At 38.2% G+C, this 16,832-nt stretch overlaps 1 protein-coding gene across 1 annotated transcript in view; it reads left to right on the top strand.

Annotated features, from left to right (window-relative positions):
- Positions 1–222: 222 nt before the first annotated feature.
- The window catches only part of ARCN1 (archain 1), a 29,920-nt gene continuing 13,310 nt past the window's right edge, over positions 223–16,832 (top strand). The window contains exons 1-5 of the mRNA XM_081278549.1: positions 223–354; positions 12,691–12,954; positions 14,165–14,344; positions 14,471–14,676; positions 15,705–15,869. Of these exons, the coding sequence (XP_081134675.1) occupies positions 352–354; positions 12,691–12,954; positions 14,165–14,344; positions 14,471–14,676; positions 15,705–15,869 (818 nt within the window). The 5' untranslated portion in view covers positions 223–351. The remainder of the gene's footprint in view (positions 355–12,690; positions 12,955–14,164; positions 14,345–14,470; positions 14,677–15,704; positions 15,870–16,832) is intronic.

The following is a 16,832-nucleotide window of genomic DNA, read 5'->3' as shown; positions in this document are numbered from 1 at the left end:
TGTAAGAGGTGACGCAAAATGAACGAAGGCGACGACAGACAGTGAGCAAGGACAGAGGCGCCAGCTTCCACGGCTGGAGTCAAGCAGTCCCTAAGTCGGGGCGGGGGAAAGCCGGCGCAGCATCCCGGTACCCAGGCTTTCCCCACCCCGCCGAACCGCCCTCCGCCCTTTGACCCGCGCCGTTTCCGGTTGGAGACGTGGCTCGGGGCCGCCATCTTGGTAAGAGGCGAAGCGGCAGCTGCTCCTGTCAGGGGGGCAGCAGGTCCAGAGCGGCCGGTGCTCCCCTTGCCCGGCCCCGGCCCTATCCTCAGTGGAGCCAGAGCGCGGGTACGCGCCACCACCGTCCTCACCATGGTAAGACGCGAGCCAGGCCCGAACTCTGGGGGGCCGGGACTCTCTCGACCCCTCGCCCTGCCGGCGGGCCTGGTGCTGGGGCCGGAGGGGCCCCGCCCCGAGGGTCTGGAGCCCGCTGCTTCTCCTGGGACTGCAGTGTGGCCGCCCGCGCCCCACGCCCAGCCTCCTCGGAGCTCCGAGAGAGCCGACTCCAGTCCCTCTCGCCGTGGCCGCCGCACCCCACCCCCAGCCAACTGGACCGCCGCCTCTGCCGGGACCGGCCCCTGAGAACGACTACGGGAACCTGGCGGTGGTTGTCGCGTGGGCCCTGGGCGCTGATGTCCACCCGGTTCCCTGAGCGTTCAGATGGCTGGGCCTCTCGCGGGAGGTTCCCGTCATTCTGTTATCAGCTGCCTTTTGTTTGTTCGAAAGGGGGAAATGGAAGCCCAGAGCGGGGAGTAACTTCTAACACTCATTCTTAGGTCGCAAGTGTCGCAGAAACCTTCCACTTAGGTAGAGCTTGTTAGTGTGACTGTGTATAGAACACTGGGAAAACGTGAGTTATGAGGACACAGGGTTCCTGTCTTCAAGGAACGCATTGTTCAGGTGAAGTAAAATGTGTATGTGGCATATAGTAATCAGATACCTCAGAGGAGGAGGAGTAAGGGGTGGGTCGTACTCTGGGACCTGTTACTTGCCTTCGAATGCATTATCTTTGTAGAGATAGGAAAAATTAATGTGGGTGAGGATGGGGGAAAACACACAACTGCTGACTCCACTAGCTTGCTTTAGCTCTGCGATTTGTGGCTATTCATGAAGTAGAAGAAATTCCTTGGTTCAGACGAGCTAGTAATTTATTTTAGTACACCTTATGCCCTTCAGTCCTTTGAAGAAGTCCTTTTGTTGTTGTTTTGACAATAGATATTTTGATTTAAGTATCTTCCTGTATATCTAAGAGGTGACAATATAATTTGGTGCCAGTCTTTATATATATAATTTATATATTGTTTTTATTTATTTATTTATTTTTAGTTGTAGTTGAACACAAACCCTTTATTTTATTTATTTATTTATTTATTTTTGTGGTGCAGAGGCTCAAACTCAGGGACTTTCATGTGCTAGGCGAGCACTCTACCACTGAGCCACAACCCCAACCCTGGTGCCAGTCTTACTAAGTTCTACTGACAGTCTTTAGGTGTGAACGTGGATAGAGGGAAGATTTGTGTTTGGACTTGAAACCATTGAAAAAAAATTTTTTTCTTCCTCAGGTATATAAATTACATGAAGCAGGTTTGCATCCTACAACTTTTGTATTAGATGTAAAATTGTCAAAACTTTTTTTTTTTTCCAATTCCACTAGGAGGCTCAGTATTTGGACAGTAATTGTTTTTTTAAAAACTCCATTTTCTTTTACATTTGGGATATATTAATAGTTTATTTTAGACTGTATTGTAATTTAATAGCAAAGTTAAAGTTTTGTATTATGTAAATGAAATACAGATATTTACAAAAATCTTGTTTTTAAAAAATGTTCTTGAAACTTAGTTTTTTAAAAATTCATTGATAATCCAGGGATGGTAAATTTCTGAGTGATATTAATATAATATATATGAATAAATGTGTATATTTATACGTGTATGTGTAAATTTTACATATTATTTTGACATGTGCACATATGCATACAATTGTGTCAGGTGTTTCTGAATTATTAGGGACTTGGCATGACCCAGATATCCATTTTATGTGCTCAGAAGAGCAATTTGTATCAGTACATTCTGCTGTCTTAAGTCTTTTGGGGGCGGGGGGATACCAGGGATTGAACCCAGGGGCACTTCACCACTGAGACACATTCCCAACCTTTTTTACATTTTATTTAGAGACAGGGTCTCACTGAGATGCTTAGGCCCTCCCTAAATCACTGAGGCTGACTTTGAACTCATGATCCTCCTGCCTCAGCCTCCCAAGCCATTGGGACTATAGGCATGCGCCACCAAACCCAACTTCTGTTGTCTTAATACACGGCATTGTTTCTGTGTAATGTTCTTGGATCCTACTGTATTACAAAGAGATCTCTGTATGTTAGACATGTCCAAATAGGTTGAAATTTTTGATCTACAAGTTATATTGAAACTTCTAAAAGTTGATTTTCCTTGATATGGAATTTTCAAACATCTGGAAAAGTTGAAGAGCTTTACAGTGAACAATTTTATAACTACCAGCTAGAATCTGTAATTAACATTTCACTATATGTCCTTTGTCATACATCTACTCATCCATCCATTCCTTTCCATCTTTATAAAAATACACTTCAAAGTAAATTATAGATACATAAAGATTATTTTTTTGGGAAATAAGTTCCCTTTGGCTTAAGTTATTGAAGTTAGTGTAAAATATCCTCGACTGTGAAGTCTTAAGAGATACATAAATGAACAAATGGAAAAAACAAATGGTTTATGGGCTGGGGATGTAGCTCAGTGGTAGAGTGCTTGCCTAGCATGCGCAAGCCCTGGGTTCAATCCCCAGTACTGCAAAAAAAGAAAAAAGGTGGGGGTGGGGGGTTATGATGATTTCATATAACATGAAATACAAAGAACTGTTGTTGTTTTTGTTTTGGATTGAACCCAGGGCACTTAATCACCGAGACTTCCCCAGCCCTTTTTTAATATTTTATTTAGAGTCAGGGTCTCCCTAAGTTACTTAGGACCTCACTAAATTGCTAAGGCTGGCTTTGAACTCTGGATCCTCCCACCTCAGCCTTCCAAGCCACTGGGATTATAGGCAGGTGGGCACCTGGCAAGCAAGTTATTAATTTGATCCTTCTAGTTTTCTGCAAAGTAATGAGAGTATGTTTTTATTTTCTTAACATTTGTCAAAATATCATTTTACTCAGTTCCTTTTCCTCACCAAACTTATATTTGAATAAACTTGATGTTAAGTCTCACAGTAGCCCCCATCTTTAAAATTTTTACTTATCTAAAGAATGCTATTCTTTACTAAGTACAGACAGCAAACCTATTGTGGTGACATTAATATAAATGATCACAGTAAGTACAGTTCCCCAAAATTATTCATTATTAGAAAACTAGAGTTGAATTTATATGACTAAATCTACATATAATGAAGGAGAAACTGAAATCCTATCTATTAATAACAGGTCCTAATTAAGGAATTAGTATTGCTTTTCTTTTTTCCTTTTTCATGTATGGTATTGTAGCTGCACAACTATTGTATTCTTTATATATCTTTTTTGATTATTGTTTGAGGGTACCGCAGAGAATGAAAAGGATTTTTCATTGATTTATTGTCTATTGTGTCTTCATAGAGGAAATTCACTACAGTAATAACCAGTAATGTTATTTAAAAAAAAAAATTCTCAAGACTGGAGCTGTGGCTTAGTGATAGAGTGCTCACCTGGCATGCCTAAGGCACTGGCTTCAATCCTCAGCACCATATTAAAAAATTAAAGGTATTGTGTCCACCTACAACTAAATATATGTGTACACACACACACATACACACACACATGCAAGTGATAGACTTAAAATCCTGAGTAAATTACTTTTCAAATTTAAGGTTTTATTTGTGGTCTAGATTTTATTGTAATTTGGGCTGGGGATGTGGCTCAAGCGGTAGCGCGCTCGCCTGGCATGCGTGCGGCCGGGTTCGATCCTCAGCACCACATACCAACAAAGATGTTGTGTCCGCCGAGAACTAAAAAATAAATATTAAAAATTCTCTCTCTCTCTCTCTCTCTCTCTCTCTCTCTCTCTCTCCCTCCCTCCCTCTCCCTCTCCCTCTCCCTCTCTCACTCTCTCTTAAAAAAATAGATTTTATTGTAATCTTCACTGTGGTTTTATTTATAATTAACTTCATGTAGATAGGAAAGATAAAATAGTCCTCTATGACAGTTGTAGAAAGTAGCCTTACTGTAACCATGAATTATGTATATGTATTTAATTCTGGAATCCTGAAACATTTAGAGGTTCAAGAAAGACCTTAGGTCCATGTGGTAGCACACACTTGTAATCCCAGCAGTGCTGGAAGCTAAGGCAAGAGGATTGCAAGTTTGAGACCAACCTCAGCAACTTTGCAAGATCTATCTCAAAATAAAAAGGACTGGGGAGCTACAGTTGTGGCTCAATGGTAAAGCACTTGCCTAGCATGCATGAGTTACTGGGTTTGATCTCAGCACCGCATAAAATAAATAAATAAAATAAAGTCATTATGTCCATCTATAACTAAAAACGATTAAAAAAAATTTAAAGAAAAAAAGGACTGGGCATGTGGCTCAGTGGTAAAATGCCCCTGGGTTCAGTCTGCAGTACCAAAAGAAAAAAACCCTTTTTTTAGAGAATTGTGTATATTTATGCTGAACTGCCACCTGTTATTCTTCTGTCTCTTATCACACACACAATTTATTTGGATTAGGCCATTTGCCTTCTAGCAGTATAGGGTTCCCAAGTAGTTGTTATTGGAGCAGTAGGTATAAAATAGAAGTATTGTGCATTTTCTATTACTGTGAAGTTTTCAAATGCTTAGACTTAGGGGTGGTAGTGGGGATTGAACCCAGGGCCTTACACATTGAGTTACATCCTTAACCCTTTTTAATTTATTTTGAAATAGGATTTCATTAAGTTAATCAGGCAGGCCTGGAACTTTCAGTCATCCTACCTGAGCCTCCCCAATTGTAGACTTATAAATCTTATTGTTGTTATTGTTATTGTTGTTACTGGGGAATGAATCCAGAGGCACTTTATCAATGAGCTTATATCTCCAGTTCTTTTTTATCTTTTATTTTTTATTTTGAGACAGAATCTTGGGGCTAGAAAGTAGCTCAGTGTTAGAGCACTTGCCTAGCATGGCACACTGGGTTCAATCAAAATAAAAATAAAAAGGGTACTGCTAAATTAATGAGGTTGGCTTCAAACTTGTGATCCTCCTGCCTCAGGCTCCCAAGTTGCTGGAATTATGGATGTGTCCTATCCTGCTCAACAACTTATAGAATATTGTAGATTAAAAGGCACTTTGGAGCTGGGCATGGTGATGCACTCCTGTAATCCCAGCAGCTCAGGAGGCTGAGGCAGGAGGATCACAAGTTCAGAGCCAGCCTCAGCAACTCAGTGAGACCCTGTCTCTAAATAAAATATAAAAAAGGGATGCATCTCAGCGGTTAAGCACCCCTGTGTTCAATGCTGGTACCAAAAAAAAAAAAAAAAGGCACTTTGGATTTCATATAAACTTACTATTTAATTTCATATAAAATTAAATAGAAAGTTTATATGAATATATATAGGGATATATCAGTAAGCAATTGACTTACTCCCCAAGATTACATAATTAGGTGGCATAGTCAGGACAGAAACCTTATTCTTCATGTTTCTTTACTCAAGGCACTTTCTGATCCAAGTGCTAAATTTGCACAAATGATAGTGTACTCAAACCACGTAAATATGAAGAGAAATGTGTTTTTTTGTGTTTTTTTTTTTAGAGAGAGAATTTTAATATTTATTTTTTATTTTTATTTTTTAGAATTTTTTTTTAATATTTATTTTTTAGTTTTTGGCGGACACAACATCTTTGTTTGTATGTAGTGCTGAGGATCGAACCCGGGCCGCATGCATGCCAGGCAGGCGTGCTACCACTTGAGCCACATCTCCAGCCCAATATTTATTTTTTAGTTATTGGCGGACTCAACATCCTTGTTTTTGTATGTGGTGCTGTGGATCGAACCCGGGCAGCAGGCATGCCAGGCCAGCCCGCTACCGCTACAGCTTGAGCCACATCCCCAGCCCGAGTTTGACTATCAAGTGTTGTTTGTTTTTTGAAAGGAGTAGGATTTATTCAAGCGAGAAGAAAAGAGAGAGAATTCCCATAAGGTGAGAAGGGACCTGATAGGGGTTGCTCCTATCAAGGGTTCTTGACAGTTTCTTTTTAAAAAGTCTAAAAAGTTATTCTCTAAAAATTAAAAAAATAAATAAAGAAAATCAATTTTATAAAAAATAAAATTCATCAAAGAAAATTGCAGAAGGAAAAATTAATTTGTCTTTTAGTACATGCCATATTTAATAATTGATAGGCATTGGTAAACATTGATATGAAGAGAAGCTTTTATTTTGTCAAAGCATTTAAGACACATGTTGTTGGGTACAGTGTCACACACTTGTATTCCCAGTGGCTCAAGACGCTGAGGCAGGAGGATTGCAAGTTCAAGGTCAGGCTTCTGCAATTTAGCAAGACCCTGTCTCAAAAAATAAAAGGGCTGAGGGTGTGGCTCAGTTCAGTGCCCTTGGGTTCAATTCCCAGAACTGCTACCTCTCCCCCCCCCAAAAAAAAATTGGACATATGTTAACTTACTGTAGAATAGATACCTTGTTTTAAGGTGACCATGCCATTTAGCCATTTTAGTAACTGAAACATAGTGAATACAGACTTGTGTCAACTTTGGTGGGCCCTTTGATTGTGGTGTCCTGGATGTTTGAGGTTTATGCCACACTTGGTATGGGGAATTTTGATTCTACTTTGAGAGCCTTGTTTTGCTATGTGTAGATGATGGAACAACTCAAAAAAGAATCTCAAGAGTTTTCCTGCTTTCGACCCATTTTACCATACTGTTTATCTTTTTTTTTTTTTTTTTTAATGAATTGGGGATTGAACCCAGGGGTACTAAACCACTGAGCCATATCCCCAGCTCTTTTTGGTTTTTATTTTATTTTGAGACAAGGTATTGCTAAGTTTCTGAGACTGGCTTTAAACTTATGATGCTTCTGCCTCAGCCTCCGAAGATTCTGGGATTAAAGCATGTACTACCATGCCCAGCCCTACTGTTTATCTTTACATGCTCAAATCCCTGAATTCATGGAAGTATGATTCAGATGCTGTTTCTTCCATCAGATTGATCTTACTAGCTAGAGATAATTTCCTTCTCTGAATTCCCATAGCACTTTATCAGCAACTCTCAGGTTATTTACCATAGTCTGCCTCCTATTACAGTTTTGGGGTTTTTTTCCTCTATTTTTTGTTTTTAAATGTTTTATGTTCTCTACTGAACTTCTTGTCATTAGAATGCCAATTTGTTTTCTTCTTCATTCCTAGAGAGCATCTAGTAAGTAGAGAAGATATTCAATATATAATTATTCTTTTTTTTTTCCTCCAGTACTAGGGATTGAACCCAGGAGTGCTCTGTTACTGAGCTATATCCCAGCCCTTTTTATTTTGAGGCAGAGTCTCACTAAGTTGCCTAAGCTGGCCTTGAACTTGCCATCCTCCTGCCTCAGCCTACCAAGTAGCTGGAATTACATGTATACACCACCATACCCAGTTAATTCAGTTATTCTTATAATAACATGGCTAAAATAAAGATTACTAATACCTATAATTAGCCTTTGAACATGCCCAGTTGATAAAGTGGATGGGTTGCTCCCTCCATAGCATGCATCTTTTTGTTCCTTTTTCTCTCTCATGTTGCCCTTGATGTTAATATTTAGCTAAATTCTCTCTGCATATATGGTGGCATTTTTAACAACAGCTTGAACCCTGAGAACTACCCTTGAATTTTAAGCATTTTTTTTTTATCTTTCTTAATATTACATATGTTAGATATGAGCTTTGAGGTCTGAAGTTTTGATCCTGTTCTAGATAAACATTTGATATATCTTTACTCATAAGCCTCAAGACATAAAATTCTAATGTAGTAGAGTATAACTTCATAGGGCTATTATCTCAACCTTTCCTTAAAAAAATTTTATTTATTTTATGCATTTTAGTTGTTGATGGACCTTTATTTTTTTTAATTATATGTGGTGCTGAGAATCAAACCCCGTGCCTCACTCATTCAAGGCAAGCACTCTACCACAACCCCAGCCCCTAGTCTCAACCTTTTGGAGTGAGAATGAAGGCTGTACAGGAATTGGATTTACAATATGCTCCCCTTTCTTAATATTTCTCACTGCTATGAGCTGATTTTCTATGGATCATAAGAGAATTATTATTCTAGAAGATCAATACATTTCTTAAAATAATATGCAAATTTTTTCCTAAACTTTTTTATGGAAAAAAATTTCTATTATTTGAATATCAAAATATGGACAGGCCCATAAATGTACAAATCCACTACCTTGAAGTGGTATAAATCATTTAATGGGATATGTGCTTATTATTAGTAATGGTACTGTTTTACAATGTGAACATGTATAATCTAAGTCTATAGTACTTTGGCTTATAATTTGTAAGCTTAGAATCTTTGCATCACTCAAAAAGAAACTCTATACCTATTAGTAATCACTTCCTATTTCCCTTATCTAATCCTTTGGCAATCACTAGTTTATTTCTTTATGACTTTGTTCTGGATATTTCATATACATGGAATCATGTAACATATAACCTATTTGGAGGTGGGGAGCACTGTGGTTGCTGGGTATCAAGCTTGCAACACTCTGCCATTGAGTACATCACCTAGCCCAAGAGGTGGCCTTTTGCATCTGATTTCTTTTCCTTAGCATAATATTTTCAAGGTTCATTTTTGTTAGCATGTATTAATACTTCATTCCTTTTATGACTAAATAACTTTTCCATTATATGGATATTCTTTATTTTATTTATCAATTCATCAGCTGATAGACATTGATTTTCACTTTTTGGGAGGATACTGGAGATTGAACTCAGGTGCACTCAACCATTCAGCCACGTCCCCCTTATTTTGTATTTTATTTAGAGACAGGGTCTCCCTGAGTTGATTAGCACCTCATTTTTGCTGAGGCTGGCTTTGAACTCACAATCCTCCAGCCTTAGCCTCCTAAGCTGCGGTATTACAGGCATGCACTACTGCACCTGGCTGATTTTCACTTTTTAGGTATTATGAATTATGTTAAGTATGAACATTCATGTACAAGTTTTTGTGTGGTACAACTCTTTTCTGGGGGAATTTTGGGATAAATCTACCTTATATTTGGAAATATATGGCATTTAAACCCTTAGTGAACCAGCACAGAAGTTTACTTGCTTGTCATTGGTAAGGTGAAACTATTAACAATCACATTTTAATTTTGTTCTTTTTATTTTTGCCAGACATATGTATATGGTTGAAACATGAACCTCCTATGATAAAAATTAATGTGAAAACAAATTTCTTGAGTATGTTTAGTCTTTGACATACAAACAAAACCTGTGAGTGGTGATACTTTTAGATTAATTTCTGGTAAGGTACTAGGTTATTATCATTATTTGTGTGTCAAAATTATAAGAAACTTCTTTTTTTTTTTTTTTTTTTTCTTTTTTGGTACTGGAGAGTGAATCCAGGGGCGCTTAACCACTGACACATCCTCAGCCATTTTTTTGTATTTATTTAGAGACAGGGTCTCACTGAGTTACTTAGGGCCTTGCTAAATTGTTGAGGCAGGCTTTGAACTCTCAATCCTCCTGCTTTAGCCTCCCAAGCCACTGGGATTACAGGTGTGTGCCACCACATCCAGCTCAGAAACCTTATTATTTTTAAAAAATATTTTTTAGTTGTAGTTGGACACAATAACTTAATTTTATTTATTTATTTTTATGTGGTGATGAGGATTGAACCCATACCTAGCATGTGCTAGGCAAGTGCTCTACCGCTGAGCCACAACCCCATCCCAGTGTCTAAGTTGTTTAGGGCCTTGCTAGATTGCTGAGACTGGCTTTGAATCTAAATTCAAAGCCAGTCTCAGCAATCAGTTGCATCAGCCTCCCAAGTCACTGGGATTATAGGCATGTGCCACCATGTCCAGCTGATTTTTGTTTGTTTGTTTTGGTACTGGGAATTGAACTCAGGGGCACTTGACCACTAAGACACATTCCCAGCCCAGCTGTCTGTTTTTGAGAGGAGGTCTCACAGTATTGCTTAGGAGGGCCTTGAACTCCTGGGCTCAAATAATTCTACCTCAGCTTTTCACGTTCTACTGTACCCATGGACTTTTTAAGTACTGAGGAATATCTACATCCCCATTTCTTTTTACTTTTTTTTTTTTTAAGTTGTCAGTAGACCTTTATTTTATTTATATGCAATGCTGAGAATCAAACCCAGTGCCTCACACGGGATAGGCAAGTGCTCTACCACTGAGTTACAACCCCAGCCCTCTTCTTTTTACTTTTTTATTTTGAGATAGGATGTTGCTAAATTGCCTAGGGTCTCCCTAAGTTACTGAGGCCAGCTTCATATTTGCAATTCTGCGTAAACCTCAGGAGTTGCTGGGATTACAGGTGTGCACCACTGTGGCCAGCTTTTAAACTGCTTAGTGATTTATGACTTAAAAAAACTAACTTTAGGGGCTGGGAATGTGGCTCAGGCAGTAGCGCGCTCGTCTGGCATGCGTGCGGCCCGGGTTCGATCCTCAGCACCACATACCAACAAAGATGTTGTGTCTGCCGAGAACTAAGAAATAAATATTAAAAATTCTCTCTCTCTCCTCTCTCTCTCTCTCTTTAAAAAAAAAAAACTAACTTTAGTTGGGATAACAGGTAAATTTCATAAACATAAACAGAACTGTATAACTCCTAACACTACTTCTTTCTAAACTTGGGTTATTATTTGTGAAATGGAATAGTTGATAATATTATTTTTTGAGATTTCACACAAGAAAACTTGGACCCATTTGAAGTAAATCAATCTGTAAAAACAAAAATCTGTTCAATAAAGGGAAATTACTTGTACAAGGTATCAATCAGACATTTTCTAGAATGAATTGTTTTTTATCTTACTGCTTGGAAATAAGCATGCTGTTCAGTGTCTCCCAAATATCCTAATTCTTCTTTTTCTTCTTCCTTTTTTAAACTGTGCATGGATAGAATGTAGTCCTTGCACATGCTAGGCAAGCAGTCTACCACTGAGCTATACCCCAGCCCTTTTTATTTTTTATTTTGAGCCAGCGTCTTGCTAAGTTGTCAAGGCTGGTCTTGAACTTGTCATCCTCCTGCCTTAACCCCCTGAGTACCTGGGGTTACCAATGTGAGCCACCACACCTAGTTCCTAATTATTTATCCTTGAAAGATGAGGATGGGTTCTCCTATAATTGTTCTAAAAGCATTAATATATTAAAACTATAAGAATATTTATTCAAACTGACTTTTTCCCTCAAACTGCTCATCTGTAGGGGACAGATTTCTATGAAATTGAAAATAAATAGAAGGAAAAAAATGAAAAGTCTCATCAATAGGATTTTGATATTTCAGAGGTCATATCTTAGCATTTAGGCTTCCCAAATGTGTAAAAATCTTTTTTTGTTATTTGTGCTTAGGAACTCTTGTATTCTAACACTCAAGAGACTATTGACTCTGTACTTAATTTTCTTACTCCTCTTCTTCGTTTGGTGCTTTGTTTTGTCTCCCTTCTTCGTTTGGTGCTTTGTTTTGTCTAATGAAATGCTGGAAGAAGGCTGCTGGGTCTTGTTCATTGCCTAGTATTTAGGTTTTTATTATACAGATTGTTTGACTATCTGGGAATAGCATAGTGGGGGATGGGAATGCAAATGATAAATTTAGATTGGCTAGATTGGTTTCATATTCTAGGTAAAAAGTAAAGGTCAGGGGCTTCTTAAAAGGCTGCTTAAATACCTTTAATCTGCTTTTAGTTTTAGGTATACACAGTATCTTTATTTTATTTCAATGTGGTGCTGAGGATCGAACCCAATACCCCACAATACTAGGTGAGCACTCTACCACTGAGCTACAACCCCAACCCTAATTTTACTTTTTTTAATTAAAAAAAAAATTTTTTTTGGTACTGGAGACTAGACTTCTGTTTTGACTGGAAATTTTCTGTATTTTGTTTTAGAAAAAAAACTAAAGTTACCAGGGCTAGAGTTGTGGCTTAGTGGTGGAGCGCTCGCATAGCATGTATGAAGCCCTGGGTTTGATCCTCAGCACCATATAAAAGTAAATAAATAAAATAGAGGTATTGTGTCCAACTACAAGTAAAAAAATAAATATTTTTTAAAAAGTTATTATTCTTCATGGGTGTGCCAAATCGGAGAATAACCCAATTCTGGGACACAACCAACCCATTACTAATATATATGTGGAATTAGAAAAGGTCATTTATTTAATTAATAAATAATAATTTTAAAGTAATTAAAATAAATATTATTTAAAATAATAATTTTATTTATGTATATTATTGAGAAATGGAATAATAGTTTCATTTTCCTCTACTTTACATTAATCTTAAAAATTACATACTATAATTAAAGAAGCAGTGGAATGTGAAAACATTGTAATAGTAATCATGTTACTAAATAACCTGAATGTGTCAAATCTGTATAATATCCCCTGAGACATAGAGAAAACAGAGATGAAGAAATATTAATTAGTACTTATAATGTGTGTTCCCTGCAGGTGCTGTTGGCAGCAGCAGTCTGCACGAAAGCAGGAAAGGCTATTGTTTCTCGACAGTTTGTGGAAATGACCCGAACTCGGATTGAAGGCTTATTAGCAGCTTTCCCAAAGCTCATGAACACTGGAAAACAGCATACATTCGTTGAAACGGAGAGTGTAAGATATGTCTACCAGCCTATGGAGAAATTGTACATGGTACTAATCACTACCAAAAACAGCAACATTTTAGAAGATTTGGAGACCCTAAGGCTCTTCTCAAGAGTGGTAAGAGTCTTTCTGTAATAATTCTGGGTTCCATTTTTTTTTTTTTTTTTTTTTTTTTTTTGATATGGGAGATTGAACCCAGAGGCACTTTACTACTGAGCTTCTTATTTTTAATTTTGAGACAGGATCTCACTAAGTTGCTTAGGACCTTGCTAAATTGCTGAGATTTGCCTTGAACTTTCGATCCTGCCTCAGCCTCCAAAGTTGCTGGGATTACAGGCATGACCCGACACCTGGCTTGGTTCCACATTTTTGTGTGAAGCTAGTTTTTCCTCCAAGACAGCTTATGCTTATCAGTTTGTAGGTTCTGCTTCTCCCATTTCAGCAGTTTATTGCTACAACTCCTTATTCATTCAGCAGACATTTATTGGGTCCTCCCTCTCCTGAACTCTAAGTATCCCAGAAGAGAATACAAAAATTCATTCCTTCCTTCTTTATTTATTTAATTTTATGTGGTGCTGAGGATTGAACCCAGCCCTTGCATGTGCTAGGCGAGTGCTCTGCCACTGAGCCACAACCCCAGGCTGTAACAGTCTCACTAAATTATCAAGCAGCTGATCTCAAACTTTTTCCCTGCTTCAGTCTTCCATGTATCTGGGATTACAGGTATGTGTCATCATGCATGGCTAGTGCCTTTATATTTAGGAAATTTATTTGGCCATGTATTTTAGATAAGGCTAAATGATGCAGACACAGAAACAAAGACTTTATGCCAAAGTCTTGCCTAAAATAAAGACTGGAAGATGCTAAGAAAGGTATTCAGGTTTAATAAAATTTCTGTACTTGAAAGAATAAGACCTAGCCAGGCTTGGTGGCACATGCCTGTAATCCCAGCGGCTTGCCTCCCAAGTTCAAAACGAACCTTAGCAAAAAAGCAAGGCATTGAGCAACTCAATGAGACCCTGTCTCTAAATAAAATAGAAAATTGGGCTGTGGATATGGATATGTCGAGTGCCCCTGAGTCTAATCCATGCTCCCACCCCCCCACACACAAAACAAAGAATAAGACTTAGGCTGGGGTTGTGGCTTAATGGTATTGTGCTTGTTTAGCATGTGTGATGCACCAGGTTCGATTCTCAGCACCTCATACAAATAAATAAAGGTCTATCAACAACTCAAAAATATTAAAAAAAAAAAAAAAAAGAATAAGACTTGGAAAAAACTACTAGTAAATGCAAAATCTTTCTTTTCCATTGCTGTCCATGATTAGATTCCTGAGTATTGCCGAGCCTTAGAGGAGAATGAAATATCTGAGCACTGTTTTGATTTGATTTTTGCTTTTGATGAGATTGTTGCCCTGGGATACCGGGAGAATGTTAACCTGGCACAGATCAGAACCTTCACAGAAATGGATTCTCATGAGGAGAAAGTGTTCAGAGCAGTCAGAGAGGTGAGTGGGGTCTTCTTTGGGACTGCTGGTTTTAATGTCTTTTAGCTTTCACTAATCTGATTTTCCTGTTTTTACTTGATAATGTAGTTTGTACACAAAGTTATATCCACATGTCTCTTTTTGTAGACTCAAGAACGTGAAGCTAAGGCTGAGATGCGGCGTAAAGCAAAAGAATTACAACAGGCACGGAGAGATGCGGAGAGACAAGGGAAAAAAGCACCAGGATTTGGGGGATTTGGTAGCTCTGCAGTATCTGGAGGCAGCACAGCTGCCATGATCACAGAAACCATCATTGAAACTGATAAACCAAAAGTGGCACCTGCACCAGCCAGGTATAACCCAGTGTATTACCAGCCAGAGGAAGGCTGTATTTTTATACTTGGGAGTGATTAGTGAATGTGGTATTACTACTTTTATATAAAAGAGAGTTCTTTTATAGATCATGCTATGACCTCAGTTTCCTACTAGAATTGCCTTATGTAGGGAAGGGAGGGGGTGTTTAACTGTTTATGGAACATGGATATTTAATCTTAATGTTTAAGGGGAATCTCTGAACTACGAAGTTATATGCAGAATTTTGTTTGTGTAGTTATTTTATCTGAATGGAAGCTACAGAGTTTTCATCTGATCATATGTGATTAAAAAAATGCATATTTGGGCCAGGTGCCTTGGTGCATACCTATAATCCCAGCAGCTTGGGAGGCTGAGACAGGAGGATCTTGAGTTCAAAACCAGGTTCAGCAACTAACAAGGCTTGATCAACTTAGTGAGATCCTGACTCTAAATAAAATATTAAAAGGACTGAGGATGTGGTTTAGTGGCGAAGCATCCCTGGGTTTAATCCTTGGTACCAAAAAAAAAAAAAACCCCAAACCCACATTTGGTCTGGGTACTGTAAGCTTACATATTAATAATGACTATCAAGTTTTGGCGGGTTCGTATTAGACTATCATAGTCTACTTGTCCACCAACAGTAGGAAGTTTGGATTTTCCATTTGAGGTCTTCACATTCCTCTTAAGAATAGCTCAGGGGCTGAGGTTGTAGCTCAGTGGTAGAGTGCTTGCCTCACATGTGTGAGGCACTGCGTTCAAACTTCAGCACCATATTAAAAAAAAATAAATAAAGATATCGTGTTCATCTACAACTTAAAAAAAAAAGAATAGCTTCGGGGGGGCTAGAGCTGGAGCTCAGTGGTAGAGTGTTTGCTTCATACATGTGAGGCAGTGGGTTTGAGCCTCAGCATCACATAAAAATAAATAAAGAATAGCTTCAGGGAAAGCTTCTTTGATGTGGGGTCATTAATGTTTTGGGCTTCTGCATATGTGTATGTGTGTTCTTATTTTGTATTCTTCAACCTAGGCCTTCAGGCCCCAGCAAGGCTTTGAAACTTGGAGCCAAAGGAAAGGAAGTAGATAACTTTGTGGACAAATTGAAATCTGAAGGTGAAACTATCATGTCCTCTAATATGGGCAAACGTACCTCTGAAGCAACCAAAGTGCATGCTCCACCTATTAATATGGAAAGGTAAGAATTAATTCTTTCAGTAAGTAGAGTATTACCATTTTTTTAAAAAATCCTCTTTCGATGTGCTATAAATTCTTTTTTTGGGGGGTGGTATACTGGGGATTGAACCCGAGGACCTCACACATGCTAAGCAAGTACTCTACCACTGAGCTATATACCCTCAGTCCAATTTTTTGTACTTTTTAATATTTCCTGATCATTATTATTATTATTATTGTGGTTGTTTTTTTTGTGTGTGTGTGCTGGGGATTGAACTTAGGGCCTTATGCATATGAGGCAAGGACTCTACCAACTGATCCCAGCCCCTAATTTTTCCTGATTTGAAAGATATATACAGAACATATTCTAGATATTAACTTAAGGTATTTTTAAAATGTTTTTTCAGTCACCCGTTTTTGCCTTTTATTGGGTAAGTTAAGCAAAAGTGATTTGTCTAGCGTGGAGCAAGTCTCTTAAAATAAAGTTTGAATTAGCTGGGCATGGTGGCGCACTCCAGTAATCCCAGAGACTCAGGAGGCTAAGACAGGAGGATTCCAAGTTTGAGGCCAACCTCAGCAACTTTGCAGACCCTGTCTCAAAATAGAAAATTAAAAAGAATCGGGGCAGGCTGGGGTTGTTGCTCAGTGGTAGAGCACTTGCCTAGCCTATGTGAGGTAGTGGGTTTGATTCTCAGCACTACAATAAATAAATGTATAAAATAATGGTCCATTGACAACTAAAAAAAAAAAAAAAGATACAGCTTAGTAGCTAAGTTCAATCCTTAGTACCAAAAACGTTTTAAAAATGGATTTGAATGAGAGGTCTGATGACTCTGCACTATATTTTGGCATATTTTTCTAATTAAATTGTAAAGAAAAAACCATTCTTTAATCCAAAATTTGTAAGTAACTTTAACAGCAGGTTAATATATTTTGCCTTTTAAGTATTTGAACCCAGTATAGAATATTTTGGTTTGTCTTTTAT

Source organism: Spermophilus citellus (assembly GCF_964194105.1).
Source record: "Spermophilus citellus genome assembly, chromosome: 2".
Classification (NCBI taxonomy): Eukaryota; Metazoa; Chordata; class Mammalia; order Rodentia; family Sciuridae; genus Spermophilus; species Spermophilus citellus.
This window is presented reverse-complemented; position numbering and strand designations above follow the sequence as displayed.